Source organism: Dromaius novaehollandiae, chromosome 1 (assembly GCF_036370855.1).
Source record: "Dromaius novaehollandiae isolate bDroNov1 chromosome 1, bDroNov1.hap1, whole genome shotgun sequence".
NCBI lineage: Eukaryota > Metazoa > Chordata > Aves > Casuariiformes > Dromaiidae > Dromaius > Dromaius novaehollandiae.
The window spans coordinates 148,357,563-148,376,074 of NC_088098.1; the positions used below are offsets into that span (position 1 = coordinate 148,357,563).

The 18,512-nt window shown below is 37.5% G+C and overlaps 1 protein-coding gene across 1 annotated transcript in view; it reads right to left on the reverse strand.

The window, feature by feature from the left end:
* Nucleotides 1–1,320: 1,320 nt before the first annotated feature.
* TSGA10 (testis specific 10) overlaps nucleotides 1,321–18,512 on the reverse strand; it is a 51,934-nt gene continuing 34,742 nt past the window's right edge. Inside the window, exons 17-23 of the mRNA XM_064502283.1 lie at nucleotides 16,852–16,962; nucleotides 16,093–16,278; nucleotides 14,177–14,386; nucleotides 11,689–11,891; nucleotides 11,230–11,334; nucleotides 6,199–6,333; nucleotides 1,321–4,393 (exon numbers count right to left, since the gene is read on the reverse strand). Of these exons, the coding sequence (XP_064358353.1) occupies nucleotides 4,369–4,393; nucleotides 6,199–6,333; nucleotides 11,230–11,334; nucleotides 11,689–11,891; nucleotides 14,177–14,386; nucleotides 16,093–16,278; nucleotides 16,852–16,962 (975 nt within the window). The 3' untranslated portion in view covers nucleotides 1,321–4,368. The remainder of the gene's footprint in view (nucleotides 4,394–6,198; nucleotides 6,334–11,229; nucleotides 11,335–11,688; nucleotides 11,892–14,176; nucleotides 14,387–16,092; nucleotides 16,279–16,851; nucleotides 16,963–18,512) is intronic.

An 18,512-nucleotide genomic window follows, 5' to 3' on the forward strand; every position in this document is an offset into this window, starting at 1 on the left:
TTTGAATTTTACCAAATTAGGGAAAGAAGGAAAAAAATTCACCAGATTCAGTTTTTGAAGGGAAAATGCCATAGAGCTTGCTTTATATTTCTTATGGCAGCAATAAGGGGGAGAAGAAATGAAAAACAGGTGCACATTCAGTCTTAAAATGAGACAATCATTTCAACAGTATTTCTAGAGCAGTCACTACAGGTCAGAAAACAAATTAAATTATAGGGCTTATTCCTAAGTAGCGTTGTTTTTTAAATGTGGATGCTCTCCTGACAAAGATTTTTTTTTTTTAAGTTGTATGTGTAGGAAAGCTATACTTTTGTCCTAGTTAGTATGCCTGTTGGAAATGGAAAAATTAAAGAACAGTATCATAAATAGCATAATGAAATACTAGGTACTCTGCAAGTGTGAAAGGCTACTTTCTAGTAATTGTAACAAAAATGTAAAACCAGTATTTCTTAATGTTAGATTTGTTCCTGTGCAACCTGAATTAACTAAGAAGTACAAAGTTACCACACAACAGAGAATAACAGTGACGCAAAAAACTCTTATTGCTTCTATTTGTTTTGTGTTCTGTTTATTTTGCTGCCTTCTGTGGATCTCAATTGTCACTCATCTGGCAGCAGAGGAACAGACAGAAAGCAAATCTAAGAAGCTGCTAAGTTGCACTACAGCTCTGACAACAAAGTTTTTTGCTTTGTGTACTCTACATAATTGCCTGGGTGTAGGCTGTGTTCAAGATAAAAAAAAAGTTTGTTCTTTCCCTACCTCAGGGGGAAAAAAAAAAAAACACTGAAAATAATAAGGATGAGGCATACAGGTTAGAAAACTTAGAAGTAAGCTTGGATTTCTGTGTCTACTGAAATAAATGATGAAACTGACTCATGGATTTTAATGAGAGTAAAACTGAGGAGTAAGGGTGGGAGAACCTTGGGAAAAATCACTAGAAAGGTCAAAAAGTCCTTTGGAAGGAAACATTATTTCAGGCTGTCTTATATGTAATGTTTCAGTTATAAACAAACTTTTTCTTCAAAATTTATTAATAAAAAATCTGATCCCTGTCATGAAATGAGGATGTATGTTTCAATCTAGTCAAGCCAAGCCACACAAACATTTTGTCCATCTTACCAGAGTATTTTTCTTTTGTTTGGAAAGTGTCCAAAGCTTAACACCAGTTGTGAAATATCTTTCCCTCTTTCCACACGTTCACACAATGTTTCCACAACAGCTATAATTCATTCATTTTCATTTCATGCACTCCCTCTGCTGGAAATGAATGTGAAGGTCCAGTGGATCAGAAGAAAGATTATTTGGAAAAAGACTGCAAGATGCATTGAACAAACTCCTGCTTCCTTTATTGAGGGATTACATTTCACTGACATTCCAGTCTGTATCAGCAAAACAACATATATTCCTTGTGCAAAACTGTTCATATACTTCAGTCATACTGAAATCACTAAGACATACGGAAAGAGGAACTAGTGCAAACTGATAGGTTAAACATTCCTTATGTATTAACTTAAAATGCATTTTTTCATTTCAGAACTGGTAATCTGAAAGTCATATAAAATGTACAAAAACAGAAGAGTAAAGAGAGCTGCTAAAGTAATTCTGATGCTGATAGCCATGTGGTTTTCTAATACTCTAAACTCTGCAGTGATAGCCACTGCTGCATTAATACCTGGACTGGTTTAGTCAGTCTCAGAAGAAACAGGAACAAATAAAATCTCAGCTCTAGCACTACCAAAGCCACCCCACAGTGCACACATTTTTTCTGGTCAAAGGCTAAAAATACTTGCCTTAACACTGGCAGCAGAATTTTAACTGATTACATGTTTCTAAAGATCAATCTTTATTAGTGACCGAAAGGAAAACAATGGTTTCGAGGGGAATCAGCAGGATAAGTTGCACAGATACACAGTTCCAAATGCTGTTGAGAGGTTGCTTGCATAGGTTGTTAGAAAAGCACTGAAACAGTTTTAGGCAGAAATACATAATGAATTCTTCCTCATTGGTAGAACTGTATCTCCACTAGTAGTGCCGATATTGTTCTATACAAATAGTAGCTCCTATTTCTTCTAGGATGAAGAAAAAGAAGGGAGGATACCAGAGGCACTGTGTTCTTTTTTCTACAAATCCTGTAAACTAGTTATGCTCAAGTAAAATATTTTCTATTGGTTAATGGTGATACAGGCTCCACTGCTTTGGGTTAGCAGAATCAGCTGAAACAAATCCATAACCAGTGGCTAGAAGTTATAAAAATATTGCTGTAGAAAAGCATGAATGCTTTTTAAAACAGTATAGCATTCTCTGTTATGCAAAGCAGATCATTTTAAGTTATCACAAAGCAGCTGAAAATGAGTTTAATATGCTCTTATTTCACAAGAAAATAATTTTGATATGTAACAAATTACTGTGAATAAATAAGAGTTCATTTAAAAAGTTTGTATGTATAGTATTATTTAGAGTTGTCAATAAGCATCACAAATGCAAACATGAATGATGGGGGGATTGTATATGTTTATTTCCAAACAAAATACTGTAATAAAGCAACAGCAAGAAAAGTACCCTACCACCAGTAACCCACATTATGAGAAAATAGATACCACCGCAAAATACTATAATACCTTTCAATTTGGACATATTCAATAGTACTTCCTGTTTTAGGAAAAAAAAATAAGGTATGTTATTAAAAATTAGAGAGCCTCCAATCAGAAACAGAGAACTATAAATGTGCTGTTTCAGCTCATTATCTATCTTCTACTTAAAGGAGGAAGGAAAATTTCATATTCAGCAATGGTCTTAAGGTTTTTAGAATATACTGTGAAGAGAGTAACACATGCAATTCCCAATGAACAAATACTGTTCAAATCCTCTTAGGCTATTACTACATTGGCAAGATGTGAACAAGTACTGTTTTTCTTAAACCGAAACATATTACTTACAAACTGAAGAAAATTCAATTAATTCTTCTTCCATCTTTTCTTCATTTTCTGACTTCACATTAGGTCAGATGTGAGGTTGCCACTACAGTGATGTTGCAGTGATACTGTTGTTGTGGACAGCTAGTCCTAGAATTTGTTACAAGTATATATTTATATGCTATAATTTTGGAGGGGACCTAATTTATTAAAATACCTTTAAAGGCTTTTTAAAGCAACCTGTTCCTAAGAGCAACATAGAATCATATCTATAGCTCACATCAACAGGTTTTAAAAGGAGATAAGGAGCATTCATATAGGTTACGCTGTCTTCAATCATTATTTGAGATATGAATCCGAATGTTTAGCAGTCAGGTTATCACAAACAGAATGTGTATGTAACATATGCAAAATGTTGGTTCAAACCATTATCATGGCCAACCTGCCCTTGCCTTCAAAGATAAACTTAAGAGATCTTTTGGAAAAGTTTTTATGAACATAGCAAGAAAGATGAATCTATTTAAAAAAAAAGGGGGGGGGAAGTGAATAATGTACTGAATTAAACAGAAATTATTTCTCTACTTCCAAATACAGAAAAAGAGACTTCCCAGATCATTTACAGCAGGAGAGAATGCTCTCCTCCATTTAAAGATGTGTAACATTGACAAATAATATGACCTAAAGAGCAGAAATTCTGAACAAGTTAAAATGTCAGTATTTATCACCATACAAATAGTACTTTCACATTAAAAAACCCTTTAAGTAGAAAGTTAGTGTAGCTGTAATAAAATTGTTGTAAATAAAAATAAATTGTTGTAAAACAGTTCTAATAAAATTCTTAGAAGTTGAATACCTCTCAAATATATGTATACTGGAAACACACAGAAACATACCCTATCATAACATACGATAGATGGATATCAAAACACTGTGATATCTCCTGGCTTTAGTATCCTATTTTGGCCAAATTGCGAAGCATGAGAGGTTTGAAGGAAAAAAAATCCCTTGAGCCTCCCTTGAGACAGCATAGCACCTCCTCTCAAGCATAATCCTCACATAGTCCAGCAAAAATACATTCAGATCATAACATCTGGATATAGACACTTCTTTTCCCTGATATTGTTATATCCATTCCTTTATTCAAGTTTCATCAATACATTTTTAATAATAGAAAGTCACACACTATCAGTATGGTTGATGGAACTTGCATTTTTTTCCTGTTAACTGAGATGGGCCACATCCCACAATAATACAAGACTGAGCAGGGCTGGGAAGAAGAGGAAAATATCTAGACAGATTTCTTTACACTGAACATTAGGAAGGTCCAAAAATCACGAAACATATTTAATGAAGTGTAGCATTCAAAAGGGAAAAAAATGGTAAGCCCAGAATTATATCTGAACTCTAACTCTCTAGATGATGTGTAGGGTCTTCACAGGCCATCATGAATATAACATTAAAAGTCTTTGAACGAAGAATCCCTAGGAAAGAAAAATAGGAAATCCAATTTGTTTCACATTCAGTGAATACAGAAATACATTCTGATGTTTCTACATGCAAAAAAATTAAGGTTTTGATTCTGAAAGCACTCTGAGCAGGCTTCCTAGACACTTCAACAGTCAATCCAGATGCTTTGTAGGATTATATTTTATTGCACAAAAGTGCGATAATGCTCTTTGAAGTGGAAGACAACCTCTGGATTACTATTGCTTATGAAAGTCACATAGAAAAGGTCTTTCCTACCAGGTCTGCAAGACAAAGTACAAGGCACATGCTTTTTCACTGTAGTGAAACATGGAGTCTTGTGCACTAAAGACAAAAAGAAAGATGGGGGAATAAAAAAATTTACTAATTTATTTCTGATTATCACAATCTTGTTAAAATAGAAAGGTAACTGTTGACTCATCTCCCATCACAGTCCATCTGGTAAAACAGTATCAAAACACTGTACAGGAGGCAAAGCATCAATGGTGACACCAGCACTGCTATCTTGGTGTACTTCATGTACTGTAGAATCAGACGTTGGCTGTTGAAGAAGCCTCTCTATGAGTACGTAGTTATTTTTACAGTATCTTGTCTTAAGTTACCTTCAGTCAAGTTATACTCAACAAGTTACCTTCAATCAACTGACGTGGAATTTCACCTCCTAGAGGTCTATTTCTAATATCATTCTGCTTTAAATCCAACAGGAACTTACAGCTAGAATGTGTTTCATTACCACCTAACATCTATCTGAACCACCTTAAGTAATTCTGCTGTTCTGCTCATGATTACATCCATCAAATATTTGCATTTAGTATCTTCCCGCTTACACATTCTACCAGGCCACTTATTTTACACTGGTTAATTTATCTCATTCTGGTCTCAATTACTTACCCAAGTTGCACCACACTCATAGGACCTATGTACTTAGAGAAGGCTTTGATAACAAAGATAAATGAAGTGCCAAAGTAAAAATCTCAGTTAGCAGAGTATTAATGAAATTCATTTGGAAGACATCATCGTCTCATAAACAGAAAAGATTTCCTGGAAGTCATGAATTGAGAATGTTTTCCCCTCTCAACTTGCTATTATTTTTAATGCGTGTTGCCATCAATTTACCAAAGAACAAAAAACAAAAAACAAACAAACAAAAAAAACATACATGCATGCACACACACACACACACACACACACACACACACACACACACAAAACAAGCAGCAGATAATATGAAACCAAGCTAAGACTGAAACTGCCAGGGGAGTGGTTGCATATTGTGGAGGCTCCATTTCACTGTCTGTGAAAAGGAAAACTGTTGGGCTTGTTCATCCTCAGGTTAACATGTGTTTGATGATGTTTAGAATACATCCATGTTTCCAATAAAAATATGCTGATAGGTACATACATATTTGGAGTAAAAAATATTTTGAAAATTACTACAAGAAGAACAGCTGGATAGCTATGAGCTTTCTGTAGCAGCGATCTAAATATTTATATCTAAAATTGGACAAAAACATAGTAAGTCAAGTTGGGATTTTATGTAGCACTCTTATAGTTATTGCTAGAAGGTGTTACAGCTACAGCAGTTCCAGTGCATGCAGTTGCTGTTAACTGCCTAACTCTGATACAGCTGAATAAAATAAAATACAAGGAATATCATGAAAAAAATTGTGGTTCTGAATCTGTTTAACTTTTTTGAAGCAATATAATTTCATGGGATTCATCCAACATTTCAACAAGAAATATCAGGGTTCATCCTTCTATTTTTCTTCTATGTTAAGAACTGAATTGCTGAACTACTTACCCTTCTAGGGACCGGTCCAGAGACCAGTCAGGAGATTGATGGTGGCAACGTTCAGGTGATGATGTTCTTAATGTGGAGTTTAACTGATATGAGGTTGTAAGATTCTGGAGTCGAAGCTCCTGTACAGCACGTTCCCTACATCAAAATTATTTTAGAGTGAGGCTAAGCACTTTACAAAAATGATCAAAATGATCTCATAATCACTATCATCATTTTGGGGGGGGGTCATTTTTTATTTTTAAGAGATGGGATGCTTATCGTGACTGTGGCAGTGCTGGCAGTTTGGGCCAGCAAGGCCAGCAGGAAAGCCTACCTAAGGTGCCCTGAGGCAGATGGATGTTCCAGAGCTCCTGGATTTTCCAATGGGAATGTACTAAAACAGGATTCTGCTCATTTTGACTGTAAGGGATGCGGGTGAATATTGGTCCAAACATAACTCCTGCATCTAGGTGTAAGGAAAGGAAGCATGCGGGATTGGGTAATACACTGGGAAATTTGGGAGGCACATACTCACGTTGGATCCTGGTTTCTGGCTGCCAATGGTTTAAATGAGAAGGTAGCTTTGGTTGGACTGGAAAACTACTAGGAAGACTGGCTGCAACAACCCCTAAATTTCCGTGTATAATTCCAGTAAAACCTGGGTAATGGTTCACTCTAAATGAATGGCTGTGTTGGGAGGATAGCATCAACCTGAGCTGGAAAAAGCAGGCTCCCAGTTGCCCAAGACCTTTCAAATGACTATATAACATGCACTGCAGTTGTGGTATTCAACTGAAATGGACTCTGGTGTGACTTAGCCATTATCACAGCCCTATCCATGAGGTCAGCCACCGAAGTGGACCACCAAAACCTGCAGGAGAGGGATCAGATCCAGCACCACCTCAGAGATCTGAATCTACAAGCATCAGCAGCAAGCACCAGTCAGAGCATAACAATCCAAGTACCAGTCAGAGTATAACAATCTTCCACCTAGCTACCAACATCCCACAACCTTGTGCCCAGGGAGGTGTCATATGCACTATAAACACTAAAGAACTTCACTTGTCTACATTGACTATTAGTCTCATGGGCCACTCTTGCTCTTAAGAGCCCTACTGTGCACATGCTGTATTGTCTTTAATGGTCAAGATGGGTGCTGGCAATGGGAGGAAGTCAGACTGCACCTATTTGCACCCTCACAGGAAACACCCAGGAGAGTCAGGCTTCCATCCCTGTATGTGCAGCCCAAGTAGGGAAGGTGCAGTACAGGAGGCCTGTACAGGATCTGGGGGACACAGTCAAAGTGGTGCAGCTCCTTCTGATGCTATCTTTAATCAGGGGAATTTTAGGGATGCAACTGATCCCTAAAATTAGGGATTAGGGATCAGAGCCTCAACTAGGCTTTGGTGTGAGGTTAAACTAACTGAACAGGACATGGAAAACCATTGGACGTAACATGAGAAATTGCTGGATGTGAGAGGTAACAGTGTGAGAAGCTGACAAAAGTCACAGATAGTACCATGAGAAATGGCTGGTTTTCACATGTGGTTAAGGGAGATTTAGGCAAGAAATGGCCAAACCTCACAGATGGAGAGAACTGGAGGGAACTCTTGGGGCACAGAGTCTTACAAGGCCAGCAGTACCTAGGTAACTGCGCATCAGTAATACCACATAAAGCTGGTATCATCTGGGTAACGATATCAGAAAGACCAGTTTCATGTATGGATGTAGCAAAACTGTGACCAACAGGAAAAAGTGATTAGGGGGAGGTTGTTTATTTGGGAGGAGACGGAGGCAGAGAAAGGGAGGTACAAGGACAACAAAAAGGTGGGTCAGAAAAGAGAAAAAGGAATTCTAAGGTAGGCAAATCATGTGAACAAGGCTACCTGGGGGCCCCTGTTAGCCAGCCCTATGCATGGTCACCACAGACAGAGCAGGACAATAAATCAAACCCATTGTTTTCACATAAGCCAAACGTGCTTCTGCAATCAGGAGGTTGGGAGGGATGGGAAGGTGCTTTCCCTGACTGGTAAGGACACACCAGGACAGAAGGATCAAGCATCCTCATATCACCACATTGGTGCTCATTCCAGGCCTGACAGCACCAGCAGCTAGCCACCACTTCCTAATTTCAGGTAATATTCCATTTGGCACCAAGACAGTAGTAAATCAATACAGCTAGAGGAGTCAGTGTTAGGACAGGGATATCATCTACACGCTTCTTTAAACTGAAGACAAAAAAGGAGTCATGTCTGCTGCTTCATTGTATACTATCACAATATCGACTGCAGTGATAGTACGTTTCTGCTCTCTGGCTAATTTTCTAGTTTTCACTTACCAGTACTAGAAAGAAAGATCAGCTGTAAGATGCCAATCTGGAGCTTTACTCCCTTTCTATGATAGCAAAAGAGATATATATCTGCTCTTGTAAAGCAAGAAAAATAAAAAAACCCACAATTTTTGTAACCTTTGTGGGATATTAAGGGGACACTGTTTTGATTTTATGAAAAAGCCAAAACCAAACCTTTAGGCTTTCAGAGACAGCTAAATCTAATGTCAGATTTTTACCTGAGGTAACGTTTCAGTCTGCACTAAGATTTCTGCATATTGCTTGTGCAACTATATCACAGATGTTACAAAACAGGGAGGAGCGACTGAAAGGGCTGTACTGCCATGCAGAGGCTAGAGAACTGGCCTGAGAGAAACCTCAGGAGCTTCAACAAAGGGAAGGGAAAAGTCCTGCACCTGAGGAGGAAGAACCCCTCGCACAAGTACATGCTAGGGGCCGACCAGCTGGAAAGCAGCTTTGCAGAGAAGGACTGGGGGTCCTGGTGGACAAGCTGAATGTGAGCCAAAATGCACCCTCACAGCAAAGGCCAGTGGTTTCTTGGGCTGCATTAGGAAGAGAGAGGACAGTAGGTTGAGGGACATGGTCATTTGCATCTGTTCCTCACTGGTGAGACTACATCTGGAGTACTGTTGTCCAGGTCTGGGCTCCCCAGTACCAGAAGGACATGAACATACTGGAACAAGTCCAGCAAAGGGCCATGAAGATGATTAAGGAACTGGAACATCTGTCATACAAGCAGAGGCTGAGAGAGCTGGGACTGTTCAGTCTGGAGAAGAGAAAGCTCAGGGGGAATCTCATCAATGTGTATAAATATGTGATGGGAGGGTGTCAAGATGACTCTTCTCAGTGGTGCCCAGTGACAGGACGAGAGGCAATGGGCACAAACTGAAACATGGGAAATTCCACTTGAACAGAAGAAAACGCTTCTTTGCTATGAGGGTGGTTGAACACTGGAGCAGGTTGCCCAAAGAGGCTGTGGAGTCTCCATCCTTGATAATATTCAAAACCCAGTTTGACATGGACTTGGGCAACCTGCTCTAGCTCACCCTGCTTGAGCAGAGGCATTGGACTGGATGATCTCCAGACATCCCTTACAGCCTCAACTACTCTGTGATTCTGTAAACTGATTTAGAGACTGCATAAAGGAACCTAACATTGTTCTTTCCAAAACAATTCAGGTACTTATGCTTGTAATTCTCTTGAAGGAGAGGAGTAATTCTCTTCAGGAATGAAAACTGGGGATCTAGTCTCAGAATGAGGCTGTGTGCCAGTACGGTCTTACTCTAATATTTGATTTGCCAACAAATTGTAAACTAAATATTAACATTACTGCAACTGTAAACAGCCACACTAGTAACAAAGTATCCCTAACTAGGAGAAGAGATTAAGTATGGAGACTTTCAATTTTTTGTCAATTAACATTTGAGGAAGAAACATTTACAGTCCCTACCCCGGAACACCCATACACCATGAGATGGATGTACTCACAAAGCAGGAGCAGAGAAACAACAGTTTGAAGATTACATTTCTTTCAGAACAAAGGTGCTCTTGCATTAGCATACAATCTGGCCTATTTTATGCAGCTGAAGAAGCACAAATGATCACTTTTAAACTGACTTGCAAATCTAACCTAACTTTAGCAAGCTTTGCCATGACTTCAAAGTAAAGTAGGACACCATCTGAAATTGAAACATACTGAAGTATTTAAGGAATTAATTTTTAAAAGGCTTGACCTCAGGTGTAGAGGTCCCCCTTCAAAACCTTCATCTTTGCTTGTGAGAGAACAGAGCATCAACAGAGTGATTTACTACAATTAAACAGGATCCTTGATTCTCTAACCTGTGCTGTAATCACATCAGCCTGCTTCTTTCTAGCCATCCTTTACGTAACCTTACATAACCTGGTCACGTTAATATTTTAACCCTTGATACATCTGTGAGGCAGAGAAATCCTGTTATTCCCATTTCACAGATAAGGAACTATTTAAGACACCGAGACTACATAGATAAACTAATTAATAAGGCAGGCCAGGGACTGTTTTCTGGCCCTGTGGCCAAATCATATGAAAACAGCTTGTATATATTGTTAGGCTCCCCCCGACCCCCTGCCAAAAAAAAGAAAAATAAAAGTGACTTTGTTCATTCTGCCATCTGGAAACCATTCCTAGCACCCACTGTGCTTCAAACAGTACCTGTGAGAATACTGGTTGATACAGGCTAAAACTGTTCCAGAGTGTATACTAACAATTAAACTGTACGGACAAGTGCATACCCCTCAAACCAGTGCTCTACCTGCTTTAGTTCACCACTACAGGTGTTGTTGAAGGATAGTATTCACATTGCAGAAATCGTAGTCTATACATTACTTATTTAACCTAAACTCTCACTATAAATCAATGAAGACAGACAGGCATCTTCTGGAAAGTGATTCAACCCATCCTAAATTAGGCACTTCCAGAAGGCAGTTTATCTCACTATCTCATCTGTGTATAAAGGAAACCTAGACAATGAGTTTAGGCAGCATGCATAATGATTACACAGCCTAAGTTCAGTGAACTGAGTACCATCCAAACAAACAGAAGACGTGCAGCAGAGCAAAACCAAATTTTGCTGTTTATCCTTTTAAACAGTCTAAGTCTAAATACTAATACTGCACGTCATCCAGATTAGATGCAGGAAGCATAACAGAAAGCATATACTTGCCTTTCAAAGCGCTCAGTTCCCAGCTGTCTTTTGGTGATATCGAGTTCTGACTCTAGCTGAACTGTTGTATTTCTGAGCTGAGTAAAATCCCAGCTTTGCACAGCACTGTGAAGTCCATATAATTTAATTAGGTAGCAATTATAAATCTCCAACTATGTTACCAAACAAAATTATCCAAAATTAAAAGGGCTGCTATACCATGCATGCAAATGATGTTAAGAACATTTTATGGGGTAAAATATAACTCTACATAGAAAAGCCTTTTAGGGTATAGCTGAGGAATCAGAAACAGATTTTTAGCATCTTCTGCTATTAAGGTAACAAAGATACTCTGGCTAGTTGCAGATGCAACTAGATGTAAGCAATCTATGTGTATACATATACTGGAAGAAAGAAAGAAAGAAAAAAAAAACACAGCAGCTCAAAAAAACTTCAATATTCTATTGGTCATTTACTCACAGTTTATTTTCTGCTAAAGCAAGCTGTTCCTTGAGAAGCTGAATTTCAGAGTCTCTTTCCTGCTCTGCTATCTGTGATTGCAATTCTTTCTCTCGACTGGACACAAGCAAAGATTCCAGATTTTTCAGAGATGCTCTTTCATTTGTCAGTTGTTTCCTGAGGAGCTCTATTTCAGAACAGGATGACTCACAATCATTCTGCAGCTAAACAAAAATTTTAAACTTTTAGATGTATGCCTATTAAGCCTCCCAGCCATCTGTCACAGTAACTTAAAAAAAAGGCTGGGATCAATGACCCAAACTTGCTCTTGCTCCAAGTGGTTGATCATTGTCATATTTGACCTCAATCAAAATCCGCTGTCAGCTTTATTAATTTATCTAATGTATATGACCATAAACATACTCAATACAAGCAGCCACAAACTGCTATGAAATAAAAGAATCAATAGACACAGACTCTCTATGTGAAAAACACAGATGGAATTATCAGAGAGGAAGTTTTACATTTTGTTGATGCAAGAAATTGTTGATTAACCAGTTGCTTAGAGGAGATGACACCTGATCTAACAAACCAATATCTCTATTTCCAACAGGGTAATATTGTATTTATTTTACTTAAAGGAGCATCCAAAAAAAAATCTAGTGAGAAGGAAAAGTGAATACATTCCAAAACAAAGAGATTAAACAACCATATTTCTTGGGGGACCTAAAAAAGAAGAATACGTATAAAATCTAGTATGTTCCACTGAAAAAGAGGTTCTTTCATATGGATGCATATAAGGTACAGAAACAAAGAAAAAAAATCTCTGAGACAGTGTGTCAAGAAAATCTGTATCAAGTCAGCTGGACAAAGAAACAGAAACCTGTTTAATTTAATCTTAGCATAAGAAAACCATATGCCTTTTTGCCTTCATTTTTTCACCTATGCATTCTAAGGTGTCTGAATCATTTCAAATATTGCAAACACTTATTTGTATTTTACCTACAGCTAGCTTGCAGTAAGCATGACACTGCTTACCCAAAGACTGTGATAAATCTATGAACTGAGATGCCTTAACAAACACTCCCAAGTCTCCAGCACACTCCTCAGAATATTCAGGGAATAACCATTTGTGTGTCCAAAATAGGAAGACACTGAGAACTCAGATCACAGGCCAGCAGAAGAAAAAGCATCTTTCACTTTCCAAAGCAGCCCCCCAATTATTTGGTTTTACCAAATTAAAAAAAACAAGATTTCCTTAGTCCCTAGTCATTTTCCATTAACTGTCAATCAAAAATCCCTTGCCTATAAAGTGTTAATACTCTAATTTTGTACGTCAGGACGAAAGAATACTGAAAACTGGAGACAGCGTAAGTTAAAATAAACAGCACTTGAAATACTGAAAGAACAGTGTTATTTGACATTAGGTTTAGTTTCCACTTCTAAATATGCATATGCTGCAAAAGAAATTCTGGTCATGCAGATCTCTGCAATGGCGTAATATGTAAACTAAGAGCCCTAACTGAAGGTTTTACATGGCTGGTAAAAGACTACCAGCTGAAAGGTATGAAAACACTAGCGAAAATTTCCCAGCTTCAGAACTTTCTCCAAGCTCTCCCTTTGCATTTTCTGCATTTTTCTCTCCTGAAACTGTTGTTTCTCTCCACTGTCCTCAGGAGGCCCCTTCCCAGGTGAATTCACAGAAGGACCCAGGAAGTCTCACAGTCAAATCAGACCACATGATGGCTTCAGACAAATGCCATATTCTGGAAATCTTCCCTATCAAAACCACCACAGGGCACAAGAGACATCATATAGTGCATTTGGCAAGAACAACCAACGAACTGCCAAACAGCAAGTTTATCTGTAACACTCAAAAACAGCATAATGGAATGCTAGAAGCTTGTAAAGGAATAAGAAATTATCTCATCTGAGCTGGAGCAGAGAAGAAACAGTGCGATGACAAAATTATACTGAAAAGATCTGAATAATCTGGAAAATTTTTCATACTCATGCAGAGTTTATCTGCCTTGACTTTTAAAAAATTTGCCTATCAAACATTAATTTTATAGTTTTTATAAATATCCAGGTCAACAGAAACTGATTTTCAAGCGAACTTAAGGAGCGACTATTAAAGACATATTGTTACTTACTTCTGACAGCAGTCAAGTATGTTCATATCCATGTCAAGGTGCTTTGCTAACAAACTACTCTAGCCATTCTGCTTGCTGATGTAAGTGACTGGATCTAAAAATCTATGACATTTTAAGAAAACAACCAGTAATTTTAAGTCCTGAATTTTGAGTGTTCACAGTGAAACCTCTCAAAGCAGTCAGCTCTTCAGATAGTATACAGTATCCACCCTCTGAGGAATAAATACTTAAAAAAAAAAAATTGAAATGCTATAGATCAATAGCAGTTTCTTTGATTACTTTAGATCCTGAAGTAGTTTTAGATCCCTTAAGTACAACTTTAATATAAAATTGTTTTTATAATATATTTCACATACCCTTTCTACTTCCTCTGCTCTGGAAGTTAACTGCCGGTTTAATAGTTCTTTGCCTGCATCCAATTTAATACAAAGTTCTTGTGTAGATGTGAGATCTGCAAGTATAGAGACTTTCTCCCGCTGTATGTTTTGAAGCTCTCCTTCCATTTTCAGAAGAGACTTGTTTAAGGTAGAAATCTGAGACTTGTATGCTTTTTCTGTTGTTAAATTCTATAATAAAGCATTGTCAGATCATTAAAGTTGTACTGCAAAGAAGATATAAAACTGTTTCCAATATCCTAAAAAGATCTCTATATAGCTGTGGTGAATTTGAAAAGACAGCAGTAATCATTCTGAAGTAAACTTTAAAATTATTTATTTAAATAACTCCTACGTATATAATAACTAGAGAACAAGAATTCTTGCTTCTGACAGCAGAATCAGCTTCTGACATTTTCATCTCCCTTCCTAGGATTCTGCTCTTTCTACAGCACTAATAAGGTTCTAAATTCCCACCTTTGGCCCCCTTTTTAGTTTCAGAATAGACCCTCTTATTCTGACAATAAAATAAATTCTTGCATGTAGAAGAGCAATGAGTGTTGAGATACTGTAATACTTACACTGCTGTCATGCATAAAATCAGGCATGATTAAGAGATGACAGAAGTCACACTAAAGAAATTTACAAGCCAGCAGCAAGAGTTCTGACTAGAGGAATTCAGATTTTTCTGTATTTTACATTAACAAAAACTTTTCAAAAAGTGCCTGTACTTTTCCAGTGACACCTGACTTGCATTTCTGGTCACTTCTAACCTCTTAATTTTCAGCTGGTGGCAGAATGAGTCTGGAAGATTGACAAAAGCTAAGAGAGACATAAAGTACTGTGACTTCCTTAAAGGATTTCTTAGGAGTAAGATCAAAAAGGGATGATTGTATGGGGAGCATCTCATTAATTCTAGCTTTCTGTCTTGCCAGTGTTCAAGTTTAGGAAGCTAAACTCATACCATAAAAAAAGCCCAAAGAACACAAGGCAGCACTAAGCATATACAATACCAACTCCACATCAAGATAAAACTTTTATATAAAACAAAAAATATATAATAAAAACTTTTGCGTCCAAGATATATCTGACATGTAACTCCTATGAACCCAAAGGTATTATCCACCTGGAATTCTGACTCAATTTACTGACACCGTTTTCCACAGAGAGGCCTCTTTGTTCCTGTACTCGATATCAGACATGTGGGAAGGAGTTAGGAAGATGGAATCTCTTCCCATTTGAGGCTGGCATCATCTGTCAGTTCTATTAGATTCAAAAACTGTCAAAATCTGCAATAAAATCTTCCTGCGCTGCTTTGCTACTGCTATGCTTCCATCCCTCTTCTGAACAGCAGCAACTCAGTTCTTGAGTATCTAATGTGCATGGGTAGTTCTCAGTATATATGATATTCAGGAAGCAGATATGATCTGCAGCAAGATCTATAATGTATTTTCAAAGCCATGCTGTGCATTTCACTTGTTTTTCTTCAGATTTTCAAGTAGGAAAAGGATCTGGGGACACCTAAAGCACTGGAAAGAAGGCTGAAAAACTGGAAGCAATAAAAGTAGGCATAACATGTGACAAAACAGTAGGTATGCTTCAGGTATGCTATGGAGTTCTGTGCAGTTATATCTTTGCACATTGCAAACGTAAGAGCAGTTTATAATATTTTTTCTTGAAGTATGGTATTATTTTTAAGGGTTCCCCCCCCCCCCCAAGTGTGGCCAGTGGAATTCTAGTTATATTATCAACATAAACTACATACAGTTCATTTTAGCAACTATCTCTAAAGTATGAGTAGAAGTGGTATTAAGCCTACCTAATTTTAAACAGTTGCAATCTTAAAATATACCAGACCATTTCTAGTGTGATCTATGGAAATAATGATCTCAACATACTTGCTCCACCTCTATTTCAAGGGACTCAATTCTTTCTTTCAGCCTGCGGTTCTCAGACTCTGCACTGATTAGCACCAGTCTAAGAGAGCTACAATCTGCTTCTGCTTGATGGCATTTTGTTTCCCAGCTTTCTCCTTCTTCACAGGCTTTGTGGTAATTCTCCAAAAGCTCGCAGTTCTCTCTCTCCTAAAACATAAAGCTTGTTTGTTTAATGATTTACAGTAAGTTTCACTAAATAGGAACATTCATAGGTCTACAAGTATGAGATAGTATTGGATTTTATCTCTCTTTACTGAAAACTTTGCCATTTAGCCAAAATACTGAGAGACTTCCCAGGAATCAGTGTTTTGTTCAAGATGGCCACATTTTGATGCTCAAGAGACATCTGTTAAAAATGGCTAAATTAACATAAAAAATGTGAGGTATAGCAATATATTGCAGAAATACTTTATTTGCCATTAATCCCATATGGTAATAAAAATGAAAGATTCCCAAATCCCTGTATTATTCACTCACTCAACCTTTAAGTTTAGTATATACACACACACACAGAGAAAAAAAAAATCTCAGTGAAATATACTTCCTTACCTGTGCGTTGCAAAAAACATCTGAGAAAACGTGTTCAAACTATTACAATTGTTTTGCAGAACTCAGATAAGTTTCAGCTAAGAAACAAAATCTTCCATGAAAACATAGTTAATTTTTTTTGTTGTTATTAAAGCGATGGCTTTTATTAACAGGTTAAATCTACATACTCACTTTAGACTTCAGCACACCCTTCAGCCTGACAATATCTTTGTTTGAATCCTGGGCTTTCAACTTCACATCATCAAGCTCATTCTGGTACTTTGCTAGTTTTTTATGTAGTACCTGTAAAGAAAGATTTGTTTCAAAGGCTAAAGCAAAGTTTGTATCTTTGCAAAACACAGAACTAGTGCATTAGTGCAGAGCTTATGGCTTTATTAACTAGATTTTCAAAGGTTACATGAAATATATATTTATATATATTTATACATATATTTATATATAACCTATATGTATATTTCTAGAAATTTTTTCATTTATCAAAAATATTTACCTTTGACTTATAAGTAATATTAAGTCTTCTTAAAAAGAAGAAAAAAGTAAACCGGATAATATAATTCAACCCCCCAAAAGATGGATTGTCTATTTAGTAGCTAGGCGATTGCAAGAGATTAGCCTATCCCCTTCAAGGAGCAGGGCTTAGTCAGCTCTCTGTTACATGCTGCAACCTCTTAAAAACCCACACTCGAGAAAGCAGAAGACAAGTAGAAAATTCAATTAACTAGTCAAGCGGTTATCTCCTAATCAGGATAAACAAAGCCACAGGTAGTAGGAGAAAGCACACAGAAGTTCTGGCAATCGCTGCTTGAGAGAGGGAACAAGAAGTGGGGGTGGTGGAGGAAATGGCCGAAAGGTGGCCTTTAACTGCCCTTTTCAACAACTCCCCCTTCCTCACGGAATTACTAAGAGAACACTCAGCTGCAAGAAGTGATACGCAGGAAAAAATATGTGGGAAACCCCTACTTATGGAGAACCCGCTGCGAGTTGTTGAGGTGTATTCTGGAATTCTGTGAACTTTTTCATAAACTGTACTGAAGAAAAGGGAATGCTATTTAAAATAATTGGTATTTCACCTGAATTAATGGAAGAGCCTAGAGGAACCAGTACATGTTGTACAGGCAGGCTTGCAAAAAATTAACTGATCTTCTAATGATGCTCAAATTTTTTTAGTTTCTAACTGCTTCTACAAGCACCCAGGCACATTGCAATGAAAAACATGGGAGCTTCCGAAAGTAACTAGAAGCACAAAGAAACAGCAAGCTCTGTTTTGTAACCAGCTGACCACATCAGTAAGTACTGGGATCCTGAGAGCAGGTTCAGAACAGTAATTCACCAGAGTAATCTCTTTCAGCAAACCGTATCTGTATAGATACTACCTACCTTTGGTAATTAAGGTTACTAGGGACCTGCAACTTCCTAGCATACTTGAAGAGAGGCTCTAGAGGAAAAAGACTACTATGTTTGAGGGAAGAGAGTTACTTAGAATGGGAGTTGTCTCACCTAATTTCTGAGATGCAGAATTAGGCACCTGATCTAAACTAGTTAGTTACGCTTCCTCTATAACAAATGCAGAGTGAGAGAGAGGTAGGATGGACCACTTCAAATACCTGGCTGGGATGAATCTCCTTTTGGAGAACTTCACTTAAAAACAGAGCCTTAATGACTTAAGAATTTTATATAGCTAAAATCAGGTGGAACTGCTCCTTCAAAACTGGGTAGTATTTCCAGAAGAAGAGAAAATCAGGAGAGAGGAAAGTATTTTCAAAGAGAAAACAGTAAAACAAGTGCAGATGAAAAAGAGCAAGCATCAGAAAAATCATAAATGAAGGAAAGAG